Here is a 24708-nt window from a genome sequence, read left to right on the forward strand (position 1 = left end):
GCTGGAGTCTCAACTATCCCACATTTTTTACTTCACAGCATGAGGCGCAGCAAAATTCAATATTTAACATTTTTAACAAGATGCTAAATGTTGCATTCCCTCCATATTTTTTGAGGATCTAATGCTCTTCATGGTTAAATGTTTACTTTTAAAGGAGTTTGTTTCCAAGTTTTATTCTCCTTTCTCCAAAGCACCATTTTGTTCCATCAATCAGTTTGCAGAATCGGTGAGATGTTTACTGTCACACTGTGGATTCAAACCCTTCACAGTCAGCTGCTGGTTCCCTCCCAGTCTGCACCACCACATGCATCAGTGCACGAAACGTCCCCATTAGTGCCCATTAACTTCACCATACAGACGACAGGAGAAGATATCACAATGGCAGAACAGTCAGAGAAAATTCACACACACAACATTTTCTGTATTTTACCGTCCGACTTAAGACTCTGAGAATAGAGAAGAATATAGAAAGAAATCCAGGGTTTCAATCAGGTTTATTGTGCTGATACTGCACAGTTACCATGCTGCACCCACACTCAGTATTTATTAGTGTTAAAAGATCTCAGACTGTGACAGATCTTGGTTAACTTATCGTTCATTTAGACATGAGAACTGGGAACCACACTATGCAATGATATCGAGAGACAGACATCACTAAAATTGCCACCTGCTTTGCAAATACAGTTTTAGGAAAACCGCAGCAACATAATGCTCCTTTTCAGCCGGGTTTGAGTTCCAGACCTCTGAGTTGCTGTCCATGCAACAGAAATATGGTCATGCAACTGTCGGGTGGTTGTAGTTCCAGAAATATCAAGTATGTAATCAATATACAGCTCTGGAAAAAATTAAGAGACCACCGCGTTATCAGTTTTTCTGGTTTTACTATTTATAGGTATGTGTTTGATTGCAATAAACAGTTTTGTTTTACAAACATTTTGACAACATTTCTTCTAAATTCCAAATAAAAATGTTGTCATTTAAATTATTTATTTTAAGAAAATGACAACTGGTCAAAATAACAAAAAAATTGCTTTGACGATGTTTTCAGACCTCAAAAAATTCAAAGAGAACAAGTTTCATTTTTAAACAGCACAATACTAATACTAACTTAGGAAGAGTTCAGAAATCAATATTTGATGGAATAATCCTGCTTTCATGCGTCTTGGCGTGCTCTCCAGTCTTTAACATTGCTGTTGGGTGATGCCACTCCTGGCGCAAAAGTTTAAGCAGCTCAGCTTTGTTGGATGGCTTGTGACCATCCATCTTCCTCTTGATCAAATTCCAGAGGTTTTCAATGGGGTTCAGGTCTGAAGATTGGGCCTGCAAAGACAGGGTCTTGATCTGGTGGTCCTCCATCAACACTTTGACCTGGCTGTGTGGCATGGAGCGTTGTACTGCTAAACAAACAGTCCTCAGAGTTGGGGAACATTGTCAGAGCAGAACGAATCGGGTTTTCTTCCAGGATAAACTTGTTCAATGCTTGATTCATTCGTCCTTCACAAAGACAAATTTGCCCAATTGCAGCCTTGCTGAAGCACCCCCAGATCATCACCAATACTGCACCAAATTTAACAGTGGGTGCCAGACACTGTGGCCTTGGAGGCCTCTCCAGGTCTCCGTCTAACCATTAGATGACCAGATGTTGGGCAAAGCTGAAAATGGGACTCAGAGAAGATGACCTTACTCGAGTCCTCTACGGTCCAATCCTTATGCAAACTTTAGCCTGGCTTGTCTTTGCTTCTCATTGATGAAGGGCTTTTTTCTAGCTTTGCATGACTTCAGCCCGCCGCTAGGAGCCTGTTTCGAACGGTCCTCGGCGTGCACTTCACCCCAGCTGCTGTTTGCCATTCTTTTTGTAAATCACTTGACGTGAGTTGGCGGTCATCCCGCTCAGTGGACAATCGTTTTCGCCCCCTTCCAGTCTGTAGCACTGTTGTCCCCAATGTCTGTTGCTTGACCTCGTTCTTTGAACTGCCGTCTTTGAAATTTGAAGGATGGACGCAACCTGACGCTCACTGTATCTTTCTGCCAGTAAAGCCAGAATTGAACCCTTCTTTTCCTCACTCAAAACTTTTCTTTTTAACTCTTCTGGCATGGTCAGTGGTTCCTTTTTTTGTTCAGATGACCTTTGAGGTATTACTAGCACTGCCATCCAGGTGGTCCTAATGCAAGAGGATAGTGATGACAACAGCAGTGGTTTTTATACTTTTCCTCGTTAAATAAGATTTGGCTCAGGTGATCACTCAATCAGCACCTCATTAAGTAGAATGAGGTGGGCCTGTGTTGGAATTTAACAGCAACTGGAATGGAATAGCTGCCGCACATGTAGAGATACTGATTTAAGACAAATATGGAGTCTCTTCATTTTCTCCAGAGCTGTATTTTCAGTCAGTAACGTTATGTCAGGGTAAAATAACCTGCAGCTATCAGCTCAGACGAATGCTAATGTCAGGCTGGGTTTGATCACTTACAGACTGAGCAGTTATTGTTATTATAACACCAACTGGTTTTATGAGACTGGTTGGTATCTTACCAGTCTCGTAGACATAATGACTAAGATGTGGCGCATGCTTTCCAGTGGCTTTGTCTGCCCACCTGTCTGAAAGCTCCACCTCTTCCCTTTTGTCTTTGCTGACTCTGATCTTGTTTTATTAATGACTGAAAATAAACTTTAGCAAAGCCTCTGCCACTGACTACATATCTAAATGAAATCTCTTGATACATTTCAGATAATTAAAAAGAAGCTTATAGTTTGTACCTGGTTTCAAGAATCTAATTTAGGCTATTTATTTGATGTGATGGGGGTAAACCTGTTGGAAGAGTCAAAGCTCCATAATTGGAGCAACCGACTGTTTGCTTCTTCCTGCCTACATTACATGAAGCCCAGAGGAAGAATACTACTATGAACCAACATCCCTTCTGCACGTCTGTTAGTTTCATTTGTTTCATTTCTAAATATCAGGCTTTGTGTGATTGGCTGATCACCACGATAAGACCCAGATCAGTGGCATGAACTGAGAGAGAAAACCAGCGCATTATTTGTTTTCATGTTTAAAAAGGCTAATAAACAAACATGCATGTACAAAAAATAAAGGAAACAATGAAGGTGGTACTTTACCTCATTAGGGTGTTGCCAGGCAACACAGAGATGTTTCTGGAAATGTTTGTCTTCAGAAGGGACCAGACATTTTCAGCATCAGCGTGTCTCCTGCTGGACAGCCAGTCTCTCTGGATTTGAAAAGGCGCTTTATGATGATGATCATTTTCATTTCACTTCACTTCACTTCACTTTGCCGCGTACGCGTCGAGATCATTCTGCCAGCATGTAGTTTAGAAATGACTTTCAAAGCTCACTGGGTGAATAAAAACAACAAGCTGTTTAGTGTTTGAAATTTAGCCATCAATTTATTTTAGAGTGCAAAGAAAGAAAGAAAAACAACCACAATAAAGTGATTGTATTGAGCGTGTGTCCGATGTGTGTGGTGGAGGAGGTGGATGCGTAACAGCCTCCAGGTACTGAGGCGTCCAACTGGCAGTGCAGCACGTCCACAGGTGTAGTTCAGGTTAATGTCTTCTACCTGGTTTAGATAACTTCCAGATTTCTAGCTGACAGCTTCTGAAGCTTCAGCGACGGCGTGTTGTGTCCAACTGTGACACCGATGTGATGAAACTATTTTGTTTGTCAGCCTTTAAAAATTTAGTCTTAGTCCTGTGTCAAATGTCCTTGTTAGTGTTTGTCATATTTTAGTCTAGTATTTTAGCTAGTTTTAATTGTTAATCATTTTAGTTTTTTTTGTCCCTCTCACTGTATTTGAAATGGGACCAAACATCTCAGCGCCTCTTTCATCACCACAGTGCGCATCCTTCACAGCAACGTTTTCTTCGCGCACCAGGCGTCGAAAAAAAAAAATGCCGCTGAATGAACAAACTGAAAGATTTTATTAAGTTTTTATATTATGAATTACATTTTAGTCTTGTCATTTTTTCGTCAACAATATTGCATGTTAAGATAGTCACAGTCAGCGTCTAAGGACGTTGTCGCCGTTTCGTATTTGTCTCATTTAAGTCGGAAAAAAAGGTTTTTGACGAATATATTTCGTTTAGTTTCATCACATCGGGACCCAACCCATTGTTAATAAAGTACATAATATAAATTAAAAACAGCAAAAAACAGGCATCTGATAAAAACCTACATGTTTTACACACTGTATAATCAAGTCTTTCTTGCAGAGGCTCAGCTGATGGGATGAGATGAGCGCTCCTCCTCTGCATTGCTTCATATTTTCCGCCTCCTACACTTTTGTCCTCTTCCTCCTCATCCATCTGCAGACTCGTCAGACTTCAAGATGTGGTGAGTGATCAGGTACTCTGGGCAGGCCTGTGGGCAGCGGAGACGCGTTCACTGACACTCAGTAACAACAAAAGACTCAAGGCGAAGGCTTCGCTGCAGCCAATCAAATCGTTCATATGAAGAGAAGACAGTCACACGGAGCCAATCAGCACAGACTGTGAACAGCAAACACTTGAGCTTCCTCCTCCTCTCTTTCCAAACATGAACACAAGTCTTGTTATTGATCTTCTCACCTAACTCTCAGCAAGAAAGCAAATAACCCAAACAGTTAATTTAAGGTAAGAGGAAACAAACGTTGAGAATGATATCATGTGGTTTTGTACCAGGGCTACCAGACCTCCCTGCAGAATCACTTTCAGGGCTTTGAACTGGCAGGAAAAGACACAAGACCGAAAGACAGTAAATGTGATAATGCGACACGGTTCGGTGAAGAGCAGCCAGCAGCTCCTAGTCCTGCTGCTCTCCAGCTATCAACTCTGCCGCATGTAATTTCACACAATAATAGCACCGCTGATTGCTTGAGTGGACATCTATTCACGCTGGATTGTGAAGTGCCACTTATGAACTGCTATTGGTTTCAGCAGAAGACATCACATGTCCAGTCGTCTGAGCATAAGAAGCACTCTGCACGTACACACAGACTATCTGCCATGCTGCTCTTTTGTGTAGGAGACCAATCTGCCCTTCAAAGGACAACTGACAGTCCTACAAAGGTCAAAGGTCGAGTCTGAACCTGCCTATCAACATAAATTACACCACAATGTTTCCGTACATTTAGGGTATTTGGGTGGTTCAAGTTAAAAGACAAAATATTTCTTTCCTTTCAGCAATGAGAAGTAAATGCTGCTCTTTAAAATACATATATTTCTTATTGCATCCACTCGATCAATAACACTTCCTGCAGATGTTTCGCATTAAAAGCCTACCATGTGAGGAAGGGTTAAAAGGGTAACCGGTAATTTACCATGTTTTTGTGCCTACATGTCAAGTGAATTAGTTCAGTTTTAAAGGGTTAAAAAAGTCAAAGTCACGCAACAACACAAAGTGATCGAGAGGTAAAATGACTATTTTTGTCAAGGGAGTACGGTGTCTTTGATGAGAGTGTTATAGTGACTGTTTCTGGTTAAACAAAAAGGATCTTACTCTTTAATAAAAGGTCATGTTGTCAGACACTTGTAATAAAAATCTGAGCCTGTCAGCAGCAAAAACAGGCTCTTTAGTGGACGCACTTTAACGGGGCGCAATTACCTGCAAGGATTACATTCCAGCCCTTTGCACTCGCTCAATACTGAACCAATTTCAAAAAATCTCCACATTAGTCACATACACAGAAAAAGAAACAAAGTTAGCCTTCAAGCTGCTGAAAGACCTCTCACATAAAACATCTGTGTAGGAAGTGTTGAGTTCCTCTGACGGTGGAAAAAAAAAGTATGTAATGTAAAATGTGATGAGATGCTGCCTCGCAGGCCGACACAAACAAAGGAGAACTCTGATGCAGTTATTTCATTCGGTCAAAAACCTGCTCTCTTCGTCTGCATTTATCAACACAGGTAAACATGGAGGAAATGCTGAGGTAAATAATATCAAGGCCTATATGGGAGCAAAAGATCAAATCGACTGATCCATCAGCAGCAAGCAACAGCCAAAACGCCAAAGCAATTACTGTAAATATAAGAGAAGAGACCCGACAGAAAGGTCACTTCATCACTGCTGAGCCTGCAGGGAGGAGGACATCATCATCATCTTCATCATCATTATTATTACCGCAGGGACAGGGGTTGCAAATTAAGCTAGAAACCTGTATCTACTTTGTATACTTTATAAAGCAATGTCTCGTGCATTGAACACTGGACTGAACTGAGGGAAAGCCACAAAGACGTTGACTTAAATTATACAAATATACGTGGTAATTAATTCATTGCCAGAAGGTTTAACTGGAGATTTCATCTTTGCATAATAACTCGTCTCAGGCAGGACGAGTCAACTTTACTTGTTTTATGGCAGATTTTAGGGTACCGTAAAACTTTGAATAATAGTCCAGGCTTTTATTTGCTAAAATCACTGAATTGACCCTGCCTTTATTTGGGACAGGCGTCCATTTGGGACAGGCCTTTAATTCTTTTTGCACAAAACTGAAACTACTATGAAACAGTTTATTTATTTCAAACAGAATAATACTTTATCAAATAAGATCAAATACACGTCGTTCATTTGATGTAGCTCCGACAGACGGTGCAGGATGAGAGATGTTTTCAGACAGAGAGCGATGGACTTCACATGATTCACAACTTGGATAAATTTTTCTGAAAAGCTTGTTTTGATACTTTTGATGGGTGGACCCTTCCAGAATAAAGGAATATATTAAATAATCAAGGAACGGACACATTCGGACTTAACGAGCGCGTCACAGGTAACGGGAGACGACACTTTTTACCCCTTTTCCTCTCTTGTAGCCAGGCAGGTTACACCGGTAAATCTAGAAGAATCAGACTTTGGGGCTCGTTGTTTCCATTAAATGAACTGAACTATTGAATTATGGAGAATCTAACCGATCTAACGATGTGCAGCATGTCCACACTGACAGATTAAACATTAATATTAACGATCTGAGCAGCTTAGAAGCAGCTAAAGCGGCGACACCGCGGGGTTCAAGAGGTTTAATACATCCAGAGAACTTCTATAAAAAACAGACCAGGCGTTTTCCCACAGCAGGCCAGTAAAGGAGGTAGGCGACTATTTGGGACTCGGCTATTAATTGAAGTTTTACGGTATGCTCTCTTTACAGAATCCTGTCCTGACTTGGTCCCTAAGCCTCGTTACATCCCGCTGAAGTAGCCATGACGCTCGTCAAAACTTTTATGGATGATGATGTTGACAAACGGGGGTCCTGGGAGGGAACATTCACGTTACAAACACTACCGGGGATAATATTACTACTACTACTATTATTTCTTTTACCTATACCGTCACTGCTACTATTGCTAGACTCCCTGTACTTCTACTGCTACCACTACAGTCAAAACCATCACAAAAATCACTAATACTGCCACTTCTAATAATACTGTTAATATTCTTGAGCTTCTTGTTGCAGACCTTCTGGATCTGAAACAGGGATTTGGGTTGGTCCACCACTTTGATCCAGAATGAAACCTAACTGTTGGATTGATTGGCATGAAATCTGATGAAGTATCAAAATCAGAAATACTTTCAGTATTAGTATAGTATAGTATAACGCTAGTCAGTAAAGTTGGAATACATAACAGCGTATTTTACCTTGACCAGAGTGTCAAGTGTCAAAATTTATTTTGGACTTCAGTGTCTATAAAAACGCCCTCTCTGAATAAAATAATAAATATAATTGTCTGAATGTGTAATTGTATCTGTATCTTAAAAGTTTATTTGAATATATATTCCAGCTTGTTGGTAACACCTTGTTGGTTTTTTGCGACTGAACTTCAAAATAAAAAATCGGAGCTGGTGAAAAATGTAAGAGATTTGCCCCGCTTGTATTCTCACATCAAGGCAAACTGGCGAGTCACTTTCAATCTATTAGAGCACTGCTGAAGAGATATTTAAAGGATAGCTGCAGTAAACACTAAACCTAATCCCTACTGTTCAGAATAAAATTTAGCTTTTTCTAGTCTTGATTCTTTTTCTTATTGCCATCATCATAATAACAATAATCATTAGAATTGTTGTTATGATGATTATTATCAGTCAAAATAGTAAAAGCATAGGCTTGTACTTTGTGGTCGGCACACACACACACAGAGATCAAGATTACAAAACCTGCTGCTTCACAAATCGTTTCTTGCACTTAAATAAAAAGATTTATATCTAGTGTGTTTCAGCAAAGAGCTGGTTTGAGTGTGTGTTTGTGTCCTCACTCTGTGGCCCGCTGATGAGCCTCTTCATTCCTTTGATGATTTTGTGTCTGTGCCCTTAGGCGTTGATGCCAATCTCCTTCAGCTTGCGTTGACCCATCACCACCTGCACTTCCAGAGTGATTGACTTGTCTAATGTTGTGTTAACAGCTTGTCCTGCTTCCCCCAAGTGGCCGAAAAAAAATAAATAAATGCAGTTTAACGTCTGGAGCTGAGTTAACAACAAACCGTGTTCCATTTCTTTTTGACACATGTGGTATGTTCTCTATAGATATATATTTTACTGGCAGCTATTACAGCCACGTTTCACTCACTGGCTACTCTCACATCAGCGAACCAGAGACCTGATGTGAGAAAGGGTTAAAGGTGCTCTGGAGTTTTCATGTCATCAAACAAAGCTAAAGCTTATTGTGTGAATCTTTGAGGTTTAACAAATGTATTTCCTTCCTCCAACGTTTGCAAAGCCAATTAAAAAAATGAGAAGAAACAGTCTTGTTCTTCACTTTGTTGGTGATACAAACAAAACAGGGACCCACTCATCAAAACATTGTTCCATAGTTCTACTAAAGGTCAAAAACTCCACAGGGCACTTTGAGACTAGTTTAAAGGTTGAGCTTTGAACAGAATTCCTTCTTGACCTTGAATTTAAAACCCTGAGTTTCAACCTGTTGTCTGGAACAAATGTGGCTACTGCTGATAGCATAACACACCCGAATCTCTGACCAAACTATCTGTAGCTCAGGCTTTTTCTCATATTTAAATGAGATAATATGCATGCATTTGGCACAAAATTGCCACAGAACCTCATTAAAAGTCCAGTTCAAAACACCAGCACTAACAGATGCAGTTATAGTGAAATTCTTACCATCTTCAAAAGGTTTGTGGTATCTGAATTTATATAGAGTGTTACACCCAGACTTTCCAGTGATCTTGGCAGCAGTGATTGTAGCCAAGCGCAGCATCAGCTTATCACAGCACATCATACACTATATTCACAGATCTGACAGATGAAACTGGAAACATAAAACCTGCTGCTGAGAAGCACAGACAATGGTTATGCACTGTACCAGTCCAGCAGAGAGCAGCATAGAGAAAACAGCTATCCATGCGCCCAGATGCATGAGGGGAAGGCAGCATCCATTGCAGCTCCATTTATTTTACTGGGAACACTACAGAAACCTGCAGATGAACATTTAACGCAAAACACTCAGCTACTAATCTTCATGGCTGTATTTGTGCTGTAATCTTGTATCTTTTGTGAATCGGACCTTCAGATGGGCAGATCAGCGGCAGCGATCCATTCTTTGTGATTTGCCTCTGAATCTGGTTTGAGTGAGATGCTGTGAAATGATTCTGTGAAGTACGCTTTTAAACAAAAGTTTTATTTGCCTAAGCTTAGGTCCAGAAGAGAGGAGGCAGATCAGAAATCTCAGATGGCCTTTTTTGAAAGAACAAACTATTAAGTTGTTTAGATTTGAGGACTTGTTTATAACTTCAACCTTCTTCTTTCTTCACAGTTTTTGTTCATCAGATCAATTTGACTCTTTTCAATTATTTTTTTAATGTCTGACCTTCAAACTGTGGAAACCACAGCCATGCCATGCGAGGCTTAACTTCGGTACCATAAATTCTTTCTTAAGAATAAAACACGAAACACCAAGCAAAAAATGAAGACGGGAATCGTTGAGGCTTGGTAACCTGTAGTCGCCACATGTGTGATGTGTTTAAAAGGTGGACAACACAGTGGGCGGTGTGTGTGAGAAGAGGTGTAGAGGTGAAGGGGAGAGCGAAGGACGGATAGAAAATAATTTCTGAGTCTCTGTTTTAATCACAGAGAGCTAAACACACACACTTCACTCTTCATCACTGGTGTGTGTTTGAGTCCACTTTCTGTCTCTTCAATCAGCAGCTCCTCAGAGGTGTGTAAACGCTTCTATCAAGTCAGAGTCAATCTCCTCAATTTAAAGCATTTGGGTCACTTCAGGGATTGTAGGAGTGTTCTTCCAGGCAATAAGGCGATCAAATAAAACCCACATTCAATCGCTTCAGCGCACGCAGTCCTCCAGACAAAATTACTCCAAATTCTGTGAATCTGGCTCAGCAGACACTCAGGTGAGTGTTTGATTTGAAGCCAGTGTTGAATCTAAATGCTTCCAAATCTCATTGCATCTGCTTAGGTTTAACAAAACAGTCTGAACTCAAGGTCTACTTACTAGCTTTTCTTCCCTTCCTCACCCTGTAGGAGGCAGCATTGTACAGAGAAATCTGTCCTCCCAAATCTTGAGCGTTGACTTCAGCTCTGTGCTGTAGTAGGTACTCCTCCACCTCCAGGTTAATATGGCCTGCTGTGACACACACAGACAGAGAGACATTACCGAAAGTTAATATTTTCATTTCTGTCTGGACTGCTTCACAATACAGCACTTACTCCTACTTCATTCTGTTTAATTTAATTCTACATTTATTTTATATATGCAGTTTTGGAACACTAATATTTAAAATGATGATTGTGTTTGTTTATTTTATATCTTCCAGGTGTGGTTTCTCATAAAAGCCATTATAGGTTTCTACCACACCCTCACACACACTGTTTTATATCTTTAATGTGTTTTGTATTTATATGTGTGAAACAAACATAAATATATTTTTGTGGGCCAGATTGAGGTCTAGACCTGGACAGAGTTTTACAGCATAAAAACATTAAAATGCACATTAAAATAAAAGGAACGGTTTTGAAGGAAATAAAACTGTGAAGAACAAAGACATAAATACAGGATAGGAGGAGGAGAAGCTTGCAGTCAGTACATGCTGCTACTCCATGTTCAGTTTGAACAATTAGCAGCCTGATCACATGATGACCGGAGATGGAATTTGGTCCGAAGACATTGAGCGATTTATAGACCAGCAGCAAGACTTTAATTTAATTGCTCACAATGTGTTTCAACAGCCTCTAGAAAATGAAATAAGGGGGGCTATGATTGATTTTGGTTGGTAATGAGGGAGTTTTGCTTCTGATATCCAGCACAGGTCACAGAGAAGAAGAAGGACATATTTTACAGCAGTTGCCGATCGAGGACACTCTCAATCAGAACTTGGTCTTCAGGCCTAATTCACCCTTTATCCTTGGCGGGTACGTCGGCGAAGTGAAGCGGCGTCAACTGTCAGCTGTCCACGTCCCTGCAGTTCACGTTCTGCGTCGTCCAGAGCTTCTGCTCAGATGGACGATGTGGACAGAGAGTGAAGAGGCTGAGAAACCAGTAGAGAGAAGAAGAGGAGAATAAAATAAACAAACTTTATAAACAGCTTCATCCGAAAATATCAGCAGCAGTAAATCTGAATGTGAAGCTTCTTTTGGAGGATTCTTCTGCTTGCCTTTTTGAGTATGAAAGTCATTTCTTAAGGCGCTGCAGTAACATTGAACGGACAGGCCTCTCTCTGTGTAGAAATAACTTTAGACTCTCTCAGTTTGTATTATTCACTCCTTAACGTTATAACTTTCCTACTCAGACAAGCCAAAATCTTTGCCATAAAAAGGTCTTAAAACTCTACAATAAAGGCCTCAGGAGTAATGCAGTTAATATTGTTGTGAAGGGGCACAAGCTCCGTAACAAATGTGAGTGCTCACTAAAAGATTTGTGAACAATATTTGAGAGAAACAGGCCTTTTGTGTACATAGAGAAAGTCTTAGATTGAGTTCAGCTCATGATGAACAGGGGCAAAAACAAAAGTGTTGCCTTTATAATTTCATGTATAATCTATGGCAGGCACATTCAGGTTTTTTGCTGACAGGTGCTAAAGGTTAAAGGTTTGTTCTCAACAGGCTCTGGTTGCTGACCTGGGTTTCATGTTTGACCAACACCTCAATGACGCTGTTGTGTGCTTTTTCTGATGCCAGGTGGAGAGGGGTCATCAAGCTGAGTGATAACTTACTTACAAAGTATAACATCTAAAATGAGATATGGTTTAATTAAAATGTACTGCAGCTCTGAGAGGCTTCATGGGCAAAACTTTTAATTAACATTTTGTTTTCCCAAAACAATCAAGCTGCAGTGAAGCAACAAAATAATTAAGTCCCTGATAAGTTCTCACTTTACACACTCACATGAATTAAACCTACTGCAGGGATTCACTGATCACCATTTAGAGGTCAGACTCCTGCTGTTTTTAAAATGAGACTGACCACAGCTCAAGCTCACCTGCTGCTCACACCGACTCCTGTGTGGACTGGACTTCATCAAAAGCGTTGTATGCACCTCAGTGCTGTTCTTGGAAGCAGCTTTGTGAAGAGGAGTGAACTGCCACAAGTCCAAGGCATTAACACAGGCTCCATGCTGAACACAGAGACAAACTTTATTAGTTTAAAGCCAGGAAACATTAAACCGTTCTACTGTGAGCTGCTGGGATGCAGGAAAACTAGGATTACACAACACATATACTCTGCTGCTTGCTGCTTGTGCACGTCCTGAATGAAATTAAACCCAGTTTTTATACTATTTATTGTAATTTTTTCATCCACAGCAATTCATCTAAAAAACAGCAGCATCATGGAAACGGTGCACCATGTAACCCTGTGTTGTTGTTGTTGTTAATGTATATTCTGCTCACTCTCCTCCAGCTGTGTCTAACCTGGATTAAGTTACTGCTAATGCTAACAGACCATTTCTTACTCCTGCTGTTTTACATTGAAAAACACTTAAACTGCACAAACAGAGGGCGGCTTTTATTGTGAAGAAGCCACAGGAAACACAATGCATTTGTCAAGCAGTGGGCTGATTGTACTATTTGCAACAGATGGACAAATAAAGAAACAAAGGAAAAGAAACTGAAACATAACTTCACCCCACACACAGCCAATTTTGGTTCTGTATAAAAAGAGTATTTAATTAATTTTTTTTATACAGTTTAAAATCTGTATAAAAATCTTTACAATCTGTACAACATTTGACTCAATCCTTGGACCCACAGTGTGGATTAGCAGACGTGCCCCCTTATATATACAGAGCGAACAACACATAACAGTAAAATTACACCATAAAGAAATAGAATATTGAGTAAATAAAGTACAAATATATATAAAGAATATAAACAAAGAAAACTTACCTTCACCAGCAGCTCAGTGATGGCGTTATGAAGAGGAACCGGATCCCTGAAACACAGAGTACATCACATATTACTCTAGTACCAGTACTACTCGAGTAATACTGCTGCTGCTAATATATCCTGATTTTCTTATTACCAGTGCTGTGGTAACCTTTTTGCCCTGGGTTTCACCTGTCAGGGTACCCTACCCTTTTTTATGGCTATGAAAGGAATACCTGCAGACACTACTCCTTGCTGAATAAGGTGCTGCCTTTTGGGGTAATGTGTTTATTTAATAGTTAATATTCCCCTAATAAGACGCTAGAATTGAACACTGGTCAAATATATAATAGTAAAGGTTTGTAGAAAAGGTGAAAATACTACATTTTCTATTTTAAGTATCGTTTAGGTTTACATTACATTTCTATTTTTGTTTTGTAACAATACCATCATTATTATAATTATTAACAACAAATCAAAGCTAAACCTAACCCACAGCCGAATTTACAGCTTTCATAGGCTTGAAAAAAATCACTCAGACTAGCACACACTGAGCTGGTGTGGTATGAAACTGAAATTCAGGGCCGTGCAGAGACCTTTGAAAGGGCAGGTGCCCAAAGTATAAAAAGGGCACATGGAACATGAATTTAAATAGGGCTGTTCTCAAAATATTGATGCAGAAAATATTGTGATGTATTCCTTGCTGATATGCATATACACATGCTTCTGTATCGACACATCAGCAAATGCTGTGACGCACTTTTGAAAAAGAAACAGGGAACACCCAACTCTGTGGGCTGACAGGGAACAGTTGCTGGTGAAGGGTTGCTGGGGATGTTGCTGCTGCTGGTGTTGTTGTTGAGCCAATGACGTTTAAGGATTTTCAACAGGCCAATTTTAAGTAATAGTAATAATAATAATAATAGTATAGTAATAATATAGTTCAAACATTAAGAATGCTGTGTACACTACAGGACCAGTCTTGGAAAACTCTACTTCAGGATATTTTGTGTTTCCTTACCTCCCAGTACTGCTTTGGTAGACATTAAACTCGGCCCAGATCTGCTCAAACAGGGATGAGCAACAGCAACCTGCACTGGACACGAATGCACCACAGACCGTCTGATGCTTTTGCTCCACAATCGTTTTAATATTGTGAAACGTTTACTGTGTGTGTTGATGCTTTACTTAAGTAAAAGTAATAATTCGACACTGAAAAAATACTCAGTAAAATGTCCCTGTAAAGCAGGATGTTGCTGCTGTAGTTGTTGAGCTGCAGCTCATTCTGAACTGTTCAGTTTCAGACTGCAGCTGATGATTCTTTTCATTCTGGATCAATCTGCTGATTATTTCCTCCATGAATCGATTGATTGTTTGGTTTGATTCTGTCCTCACAGTTACTTATAGCCCAAAGTGATGCCTTCACAGCGCTGTTGTGTCTAACCAGCAATCCAAAGCTCAACCTTACAGATGTTTCACAGGAAAAATGGTCAAAATAGTTAATTATCTGCCAACCGACTTATTAATCATTTCAGCTGTACTTTACATTATACCATATTGCCATGTGTTCTGTGTGTAAAAATATCACTTTGTAAAGTAACTAATCCTGTCCTCTGAGATGTGGCGGAGTGGAAGTAGAGTAGACCAACTGTTCATGGTGTTACTTTTAAAACCTCATGCTGGCAAATGAAAAGCTCTTTTGGAATCACAAGACTGGAATTAAAACAAACATTTAACTTCTAAATTCTACTTAAAAACAACTGTATATAATCTCAACAAAGTTTTTAAGAATTCAGATTTCCAGCACGTGAGCCTGATGGATGAAGTGAGACAGGAGACTTTAGGATTATAAAAAACAATCATAGCAACGAGTCAATGAATCACAGTTCCACACCAGTAATGATCTGTCAATTTATTTTTAATAATAAGTTGAGTAAATACTGTATATAACTGTCTGCAGACATAATTGCAGTGGTATATCATATTTTATGTTAATATACAGGAAAGTACACACTGCTGGAGAGAAGAGAAAATGCACTTAAAAATAAAATATTAAGGAAAACAGAGGTGTGTCCTGAAGTACTGCATGAAAAAAATCTTTCCAGGACGGTAAAAAGGTCGCAGAACTCCGCCTCTTCCTGCTTACTCAAACTACAAGAAGTAGCAGCAGAGAAAAAGAAGTAGAGCCCACACATCAGCATCCTTTATTAACAAAGTGTAAAATCTTTTTAGGGACATTGTAATAGTTTTGTTGAATTCTGTAGCTTCCATGCAGCTTTTCTAATTATATAATTCACATAAAAATGCTTGGAAGAAATGTGGCTTTGTGCTTCTTTGTGTTTCTGTTGCATATTAACTTTTGAAAGAAAGATCAAGCATCCTTCAACATTAATGAGCTGTCTTGAACCACTTACTTACTTACCTTTAGAACAAGCTATTTAAAATAAATCTATGTGCAGCACAATGAGAGCTGAAATGCACTAATAATATAAAAGTAGCTTAAAATGAACAGAAAAACAATTAAACTGTTCAACACAGGTATTTATGTCCACTGATGGTACTGCTACACTGAAGACAGAACTGGTGAGGGAAAAAAGGTGAGAACAAAGTACACAGTCTGACTACGAATCCACAAAATGATTTGTGATTGAACAATAAATAAAAATGACAATAATTATAATATGGATGAGTGGGAGGGCTATATTTAGTAGGAAGCTTTATATTAAATTGTTATGTGACTATCATAATGGTGCTTCACAATAACAACGTATGAAACAATCATTTTGTGATCAAACTGAACTGAACTTGAAGTGAATCATGTGGTGCAGATTACAGACACAGGAGTACGTAGTTGTGTTCATAGAAAGTCCCAAAGCCTGGATAAACTGGCTCAGAGAATTTGTTGCGGAAGGTGTGGAGGTGACTCAGTGTGTCACCTGAGACATTATAGAAGGACAGACTGCCAGCAGGCCAGTCCAGATACACTCCCAGTCGAGTGCTGCCAGTAGCAGGAACAGAAATATTTTGGGACTGACTATTATGCCATGCACAGAGAGTATCACCTGGTGGGGACCCTGTGTGGTCTAAACTCCAGGACATAATATTGCGTCCAAGTCCACACTGGCTAAAGTTTCCTTTCCTAAACAGGCCTTTGTAGGTAACACCAACAGCAACCCCTTCAACTGAGCCAGTACTCCACTCCACCTCCCAGTAGGAGCGCCCAGTCAGCCCCTCTCTGCACAAAACCTGAGCGTAATAATCAAATCTCTGCGGGAGGTCAGGATACGACTGCCTTGCTCCACATGTTGCCTTCTTGTTCCCCTTAGACAGAGTGAGGTGGTTGTGCGCAGTGTCTGGGTCCAGAGTGAGATCACAGGAATCTGATGGAGAGAACGAGACGTCATCATCGTTACAAGCATCCCTCCCTAGTTCACAAGCTACATTTGTGGATTATTATGAACATATTTTAAAGGATACGCTCATATTTTGTAACATTCACTCACATGCTCATATTTTCTTAATATCAACAGTGGAGGAAAGTAAATATTTACTCAGTAACTGTACTTCAGTACAATGTTCAGATGGGAATATTAAATATACTTTTTACTACATTATTTGACAGATTTAGATTCCACATAAACACATCAGATAAGCTTGTTGAACAACACATTGTTAAATATTAAACCAGCAGACAAACATAATCAGTGTGTAGCTGTGTCTCTTTGTCACGTTTCAGATAACTGTTAACTTAGGACTTTGTACTTGAGATTTCTTTTTAAAGCAATTTCAGTGTAAGCGATAACAAAATCCACAGTATTTTCCTAAGAAAAGCTCAAAACGGACTCTGTGAGTAATAAAAGTTACGGCCAATCAGGTTTCTGGAGAGTCACATGTTTTAGTCTAACAGTGAAAATAAAATACTTACACCAGATCAAATCTCTTTTGTTGGCAATTGTCTCCACAGGAGGGAGGGTGAAAAATGCATTAGTCACCAGAATGCCCTTCCTGTAATGGTAGATGGTTGCTCCTGTGTTTTTCTTATTGTCAGTGGCTGCTATGAGGAAACAGAATTGGCTGTTGTTCTTCAGTGTTTTGGTAAGATCCTGGAAAGCTTTGGCCTTTTCTCTCATTTTGATTAAAACTTCATCTGAGTAGTACCACGGCTCTTCATTGGAAGATTCTAACTTAACTGACTCAAAGTATTTGGCCATTTCATCAAGGCAGGGGTCAGCACTTTCCAGGGAAGTGAAAACAAAGCACAGAGCCTCCTCTACACCAAGAACCTCTCTGTCCAACTCTGACTGACTGTGGACGATCTTTGTTCCCTCCATCATCTCTACACAGGACCTGATGATGTTGATTTCTCTCTTTTTATCTTCCATCCACTTGCTTAGTTTCTCATGGCTGAACGGTGACTTGTTTCTGTCTTCAAAGACTTTTTCTAATTCGCTCTCGCCTTCTTTACCATCGCGGATGGAAGGAACTTTTTTCTCCATTGTCTGTCTGAGGTTAGCTGCATAGTAATGACACAGTTTCTGGAAACTTCTCAACTTTTCTTTGATTGGTGGAAAATCTTGAACCACTTTGTCTTCCAGCAAATCGTTGCATAATTTTTCCAGATGATGTAGGTCCTCCAGAGCATTTTGAGCCTTTCTCACTAGTCCAACACTGATCCCACTCACCAGCTCAGCAGCTTTGCGAACTAAATTCTTCAGTGGCATCAGCCAGACCTTCAGTGGAACACTGTTCTCTCCACTTTCTCCCAGCAGCTTTGGAAGTTGTACGTAGGTCTTCACTGCATCTACAAATGTTGTAGGGTTGCTTTCAAGAATGAAGTCTCCGTAGAATTTGCAGGAGAATTTATCAGCCAAAGCTTTTTCTTCTTCATTCAGTTTGATGTCAACTTTCCCCTCAACATTGAATGAGGGAATCTTCTTTATCACAGCTTCCATTTTGCCCTTGATGTTCTGAACACTGCTGGCGTCTAACTTCTCACTGTCAAACACAAAGAAAGCGTTTGCCCCATAAAGGATGCCTGTGACTACATGAGTTGCAGAGCCCTTCTGAATAACATCTGTCTGTTTGGTACTCATGGTTAAATGGTCGATCATTGACAACTGCTTGAAGTTGGTGGTGGCTTTGTACTGAAACGTAACTCTCCTCTGATTCTTGGATTTCTTCTTATCATTCAGATACTTGGCAGATCCTCCAACTTCAATCAGTCCACTCATGAAACTGACCTTCAGAGAAGCATCAACATCCAGCAGAAAGGACTTGGATTCAATGGAGTCTGATGTAGAAATTTCAAATGCACTGCCGTGCTGATAGCTTACAACTGTATTGTCTTTTAGAGTTTTATCATCCAAAGTCAAACCTATAAAAAATGTAAAACATCAGTCATCTGATAAAGCAGGAACATCCTTTTGTTAATATAAAGTCACACTAAGCTAATCATAAACATTTTGATTTCTGCATGTTGCAGCTTCTTATCCAGCCAGCAGTTCTCTAAACAGCTAATTTAACTATTGCATGATTCATTGTCTCAATTGACCTAATTAATAAAGGAATTATAGGACTGTGTAACAATGCAACAATAAAACTTCCTCTATCAGCATCACTAAAATCAGTGAGTATTTTAAAATAGTGTTACTGCTTCATGAAATTATTTCAAAGTTCATGTAATCAGAGATAATATTTGTTTAATGTCAAGACTGTTAATGTCAAGTCTCACCTGGGATCAGTTGATCTTTCCGAGCATCGTAGAGCATTCCTAGGGTGAAAGGTCGACCCAGAGCAGCTATCTCCATGGTACCTGAAGATATTTCTCCAACCTGTTGAGAAACATCAAGTAAGTTACAACACGGCCGTTAGTACTTCATTTAAACTTCCATGTAATCACTCATGAAATAATTACTTTTCTATTGCCTATTTGTGAATGGGTTGCAACCTTACATCAAAAACCAACGACCTGCCGGTTCTGGGAACAGCCACTATTCTACTACTTATGTGAAAGAATCGTGTCGGATTTTTGGCATGCATGCTATCTCACCTCTCTCTACTCTCACCTACTGATTCTGAACCGTACATTCAGCGACAATACCGTAGCAAATGATATGGAGTCCACTAACACCAAAAAACATCAAGGTCCCTGCACAACACAGACTACAACGCAAACTCCATGTTAGGATATAAAAACAACAGAAGTTTTACGTGCTGAAACCCGTCAGACCAAACGAGAATTAGATTGTTAGGTCGGGTAAAACCATGGGTCATCATCTGGAACTGAAAAAAAGGACCCAAAGTTGGCTTTCATCTTGTTGGACTAGTAAACTAACATGACTGCGAAGCATGCAAATTATATTGTTAATTTGTGCTTTAGTTGGCTCAAGTTAGATAATGTTAGCTTGCTGGCTAATGCCGACCAGTTGCTATCGTTATCTGTTGCAAAATACTACAGCTTCAAGTTATTATCACAAACTGGCTAAGGGAATGTGACAAAGGCTACGTTCAGACTGCAGGCCAATGTGACCCAAATCCAATTTTTTTGCCTATATGTGACTCAGACCTGATCTTTTTATGACAGTGTGAACAGGCCAAGTCACATGGAATCTGATCTTTTCTAGTTCGGAATTGGGCCACTTCCATATGTGGTCCAAATCCGATTCAGATTGGATCTATTTAAATGTGACCTGAGTCTGGACACAGGAAAAAAAATCAGATCTGGGAAAAAATTGAGAATTGAGCATTAAGGCCTGCAGTCTGAACATAGCCAAAGAGAGTTTACACAAGATCAGAGGTGGAAGTAAGTAACACATGTCCAAATCTTAAGCAACTATACACAAAATGTTTCTATTATTTAGTCTACTATTGGCTTCACTGATAATTGAAATGTGGTTGCAAAAAAGTAAAGTAATAGAAACGTGCCCAACGGTAACCTCTTATCATTCCTGTAAAATTCGCTCAAAACACCTAATCACACCTATATCCAAAGTAAATTGAATGCAGTTTTGCATTTTTTGGGCTTCTATGAGAGATAACACTCTGAAGTGTCCAACCCAAATGTCAGAATCACTAAAAGTGCTACGGGAATTGATTAATATAAGTTTAAACACACTAAAAGTAATATATTTTTTGTCTCCTCTTGAAAAAGTTTACTTACAAATGCATGCAGACAACTACATACAATTGATCAGCGTATTAAGTTACGTGAGTTAAGTTAAGTTAAATGAGGCTTCATAGGTGTGTCGTGTCAATTTTGCCTAGGTATGTTACGTGCCTATAGTCACGTAACATACCTTTATTTATAGGTTCTATATTGATGGATGAAGTTAAATATTGTGGTGGTCGTGTTTTTGAGCTGCAGACCTTGCACACCGCTGTTCTTTCCTTTCTACTGTCATCAAAACATAATCCTTGAATGTCTGTGTTGTACACGTAACATTAACGGTCTTTTTCTACACTGCTAGTTATGGAGATCGGGGCTGCTATGAGAAAGCACACATGGTTACAGGATTATACTGCACATGTTGGAATGAGCGAATGCAAGTATTTCATAAAAAATAATTTTCAAGTCATCTGTCTCAAGTCATGAACACCGAATCAAAGTCAAGTCAAGTCTTTTGTCTGTTTTAGTCAAGCAAGTCTTCAAATTTGTGACTCCACCTCTGCGCAAGATACTAACTTAAAACAAGAATAATTTATTAAACTAAAGTACACAAAATTAACGAGGTGTGGAAATAACAACGTAAGCAGTGCATGAATGTGTGGCATATGGTGTAGGATTGAACTCGCCCAAGATGGAAAGTAGACTCCTTTGATCTGTGCCGTTGAGCCAATCAGATTTCAGCAAAAACAAGGATCAGTCCAAGTAGTGAGGGGCCACTCAAATCTCCCCTCAATATTGAAAGCATTCACTGCAGCCGGCCAGCGCAGCGGTGGATCATAAAGTGACACATTAGTAACTGAAAAATAAAAACTCTTCACCACTGGCCGGTTCGGCCTGAAATCAACCGAAATGAATGTTCCTGAATTCCCAGACTGACTGTAACAATAGTCATACATACAGTTAGTTTAAGCCATTTTCTTACTTAAACATGGCCGTAAAAGTAAAATATAAAACATTTCCTTCGTAACCTTCTTTTGCTCGCACCTATACCTACAAATCTCAAAACGTTTAGTCGGGGCTGAACTCAGCCCAGGGTGGAGTCACAATCACAACAGAAAAAGAAAGAAGAAAAAGAAACATGTGGTGCCGAAAATCTAAGAATTAAGTTGAAAAAAATGAGGCAGCTAAATGCGCCTAATTAGCTGGCCTCTTTCTGGGTGGAAAGGTGATGTGGCAGGTGCAGGTGAGGCAAGACCCAGCACAGAGACAGGTGCGTGATAAGTGATAAGTAATGCATTTATTAGACCTTATTAGGTCTATTATTATGTATATGATAAACAACAATGTTTTATCACACAAAGACAACATTGTTCTATAAGGGAGGAATCTCTATGTCTGTTTATATATTAGCTGTTAAGGTCAGTGGAGGTGATGCAGAGGTACAGGGTGATGACGAGTCATGTTGATGAGGAGGATGAGAAGAAAAAGGAGGAGCTGCAGGAGGAGGAGGAGGAGAAGGACAATGGAACCAGAAAAACAGTGACAGGTACAGGGGCCTGTGCAGGACTGCATACGTAATCATATTATGCATTGATAGAAATAGAAAATGGATTATTGGTAGTCATTTTTATTACTGATGTTCTTCTAAATAACACAAGCAGGGTCCAGCACAGGGGAAGCTCATCCTCTCTGTCAGAACCAATAAATCCACGTCAGAACCATTTTGAGTTTTAAGTCAAGTACTTCAGTAAAATACTGATTCTCCAGTTTGTTTAAAGAGCTGACATACAGATTTTAAATTAATTTCATTTCATTTATTTATTTAAGGACAGTGCACATTAATAAACATTTCTGTAAATGTGCCAGTGTTAGCCAGCAGGCTAATTTTCAACTGTAGTCCAATCACAGAAAGCCTTTTGAGTTTGAGGGCCAGTATTTTTCAGGCATCTGGCAAATAGAGTCTAAAATTAGAAATTAGACAAATTTTAAGATATGCTACTATTATCATTATTCTAACGTGATCTCTGTGTCTGTTTTTCAAGGTGACTTAAGAAAATATTAAATTCATAATCAAACACGTTTTTTATTTGTATTTTTGATAAATTAATTTTTAATTAATTAGTAGCCCTAGTCGACTGTTCACAGTGACCATGCAGCACTATTAACAAAATCATTTTGGAAGAGACAAAAGTTAGAATTGGAGTCCTCCGTTATATTGAGATCGGAATTTAAATATAAATGGAATCACCATCTTAAATTCAGCTTTAAAGGAAATTTAGCCAGTTTCAGATTTGTCAAACTGCTATTCTATTTGTGAAAATACAAAAAAGGACAATTTAAATTAATTTTTTACATGTAGACCGCAGTGGACCAGGTCCTGATCAAAGCCCACCAGTTGTCCTTATTGTGGTCTTACCTATGCCTAAAGTATCCTGTTCATTATTACATCGATTAAAACTTAAAAGATCTCCTCTGGTTTTGAAGCTTTTCTCCATTTTCAAAGTACAATAATATGTTTAGCAAACCTGAAAGTGGGTTTACTGCGTCAAGGCTTTACCTGAAATGCCTAAACAAGAGGTGTTGGTTGCTCAGCAATGTAAAATAAGATTTTCCTTAGCTGCAGAATCAGAAGCTGATAAACTACATGATTCACATATACCATTATCACTAAAGGAGGCAGAGGAACAACTAAACATTTGGGACACAAAGGAAGAGAGAGCAGGAGAAGGAGAGGACTATAAGTGCTTTAGCTGGACTACTGTCAGATTAAAGGTATGGCAGATAATTAGCCACTGTAATAAAGAATCTAACACATTTAACTGGGTTTAGCAAACAAAGCCCTACTAGTAAAACACAAGCACGGGAAATGAGACAATCTTACAAGCTTACCGTACCCGTCAGCACCTGAACAGACAAGTTGTGCGTGAGTCTTCCTGACTTCCAGCTGGAACTGGAACTCTGATGGTCTGTGATGCTGCAAAATTTATATCCTGTCAGATTCTCTTTTCTGCTGCCTCCTCCCATGACACTCCTCCAGACATGACAACTACCATTTGTAACAGCCATGAGATGAGGCCTGCAGTCAGATTATATTTTTCTCTGTAAAGAACAGGGAAATAATGAGAGAGGAAGCAGGTAGTGTCAAGGGCGTCACTTTGTGTTGAAAAGGGGTGGGGACACAATGTCTCAGATTAGGGTGTGAAATTACACTTGAGATCTACGCTCCGAGATGTGATGACGCACAATATTGGGTTCACTATAACAAGATGAGAGGATATTTTAACACTATTTTGAAGAAATATTCAATGCTGAAATATGTGTCCCCCAGAATCTTTTTTGCATCTCATTTCATTTCTGCATTCTGGAGAAGTTTGTGCACCAATTGGTATTGTGCTTCTGTCCCTCACTCCTGTCAGACTTTATTATACATGTTTATGTTTTAACTGGACTTTGACTGCATACTTCATGCACACATTCCCCTTTATAGACCCAGATGGTCTCAGATGCAGAAATTTGTCACAATTAGACACAATGACAATAGTATGAATGTAAAACATTCATACAATACCTGCGGCTGTTTCAGGGGAGGTGGGCAACTGCCTTGACCATTTGGAGGCGGAAACACCTGCGCAAACCGTCAGAAGTAGAAAGAAGAGGGAAGTCAGTAAGTTAGTAATCGAAAGTGCAGTGAGCAGAGTGCAAAGGATGCAGGAGTGACTGTAATATACAGGTACACATACATGCATGCACACAGTGCGATGAAGCACAGTGCAATGGATGCTGGAATAAATGAGTATTACAGAAAGTATTACAGTAAAAAAAACTGGCTAAACTTTCCCCAGGACTTTTGACTCAAATTACCCCATTTCCTGCCATTTTAACAAACTTATTTCACCAAGCAGTTTAGAGGTAACATCATGCTAACTGTATAGCCTTATATTGTGACTTCCTAAAGCACTAACACATTGTTTTTTCCAGACTTGTCTGTAATTGTTTAGACTCAACAATCATGACTCCTTAAACATACAAAAGTCACTTTGAACTGTTTTTTATACTTAAATGTGCTCATCACTTATTGAATGGGCCTCTCACCATCACAGGATGAGTAAAATGGATGACTCTTGATTAATTAATTATGTCTAGGGTTGCCGAGAATCAAGGGCTGGCCCATTTTCACAGGTACAAAACTTTTTTACACATTCACACATTTGAATGTAAAAGTACAAAACATTTTCACAAGTACAAACTTTTTCACACAGCTAAAATACATTTGGGAGTAGCAGCGTGTC

The 24708-nt window shown here is 39.4% G+C and overlaps 2 protein-coding genes across 4 annotated transcripts in view; both read right to left on the bottom strand.

Annotated features, from left to right (window-relative positions):
- The window catches only part of LOC123982746 (stonustoxin subunit beta-like), an 868592-nt gene that overhangs the window by 834224 nt on the left and 9660 nt on the right, over positions 1 to 24708 (bottom strand). The window lies entirely within an intron of this gene.
- LOC123982745 (neoverrucotoxin subunit beta-like) overlaps positions 15212 to 24708 on the bottom strand; it is a 9544-nt gene continuing 47 nt past the window's right edge. The window contains exons 1-4 of one of the 3 annotated variants that reach the window (XM_046068543.1): positions 23309 to 23395; positions 19046 to 19145; positions 17240 to 18688; positions 15212 to 16694 (exon numbers count right to left, since the gene is read on the bottom strand). In XM_046068543.1, coding sequence (XP_045924499.1) covers positions 16144 to 16694; positions 17240 to 18688; positions 19046 to 19121 — 2076 coding nt within the window. In that variant the 5' untranslated portion in view covers positions 19122 to 19145; positions 23309 to 23395 and the 3' untranslated portion in view covers positions 15212 to 16143. Of the gene's footprint in view, positions 16695 to 17239; positions 18689 to 19045; positions 19146 to 23308; positions 23396 to 24708 lie in introns of those variants that run through there. The other 2 variants (XM_046068544.1, XM_046068545.1) reach the window with 2 other exon arrangements.

Source organism: Micropterus dolomieu, linkage group LG14, assembly GCF_021292245.1.
Source record: "Micropterus dolomieu isolate WLL.071019.BEF.003 ecotype Adirondacks linkage group LG14, ASM2129224v1, whole genome shotgun sequence".
Taxonomy (NCBI): Eukaryota; Metazoa; Chordata; class Actinopteri; order Centrarchiformes; family Centrarchidae; genus Micropterus; species Micropterus dolomieu.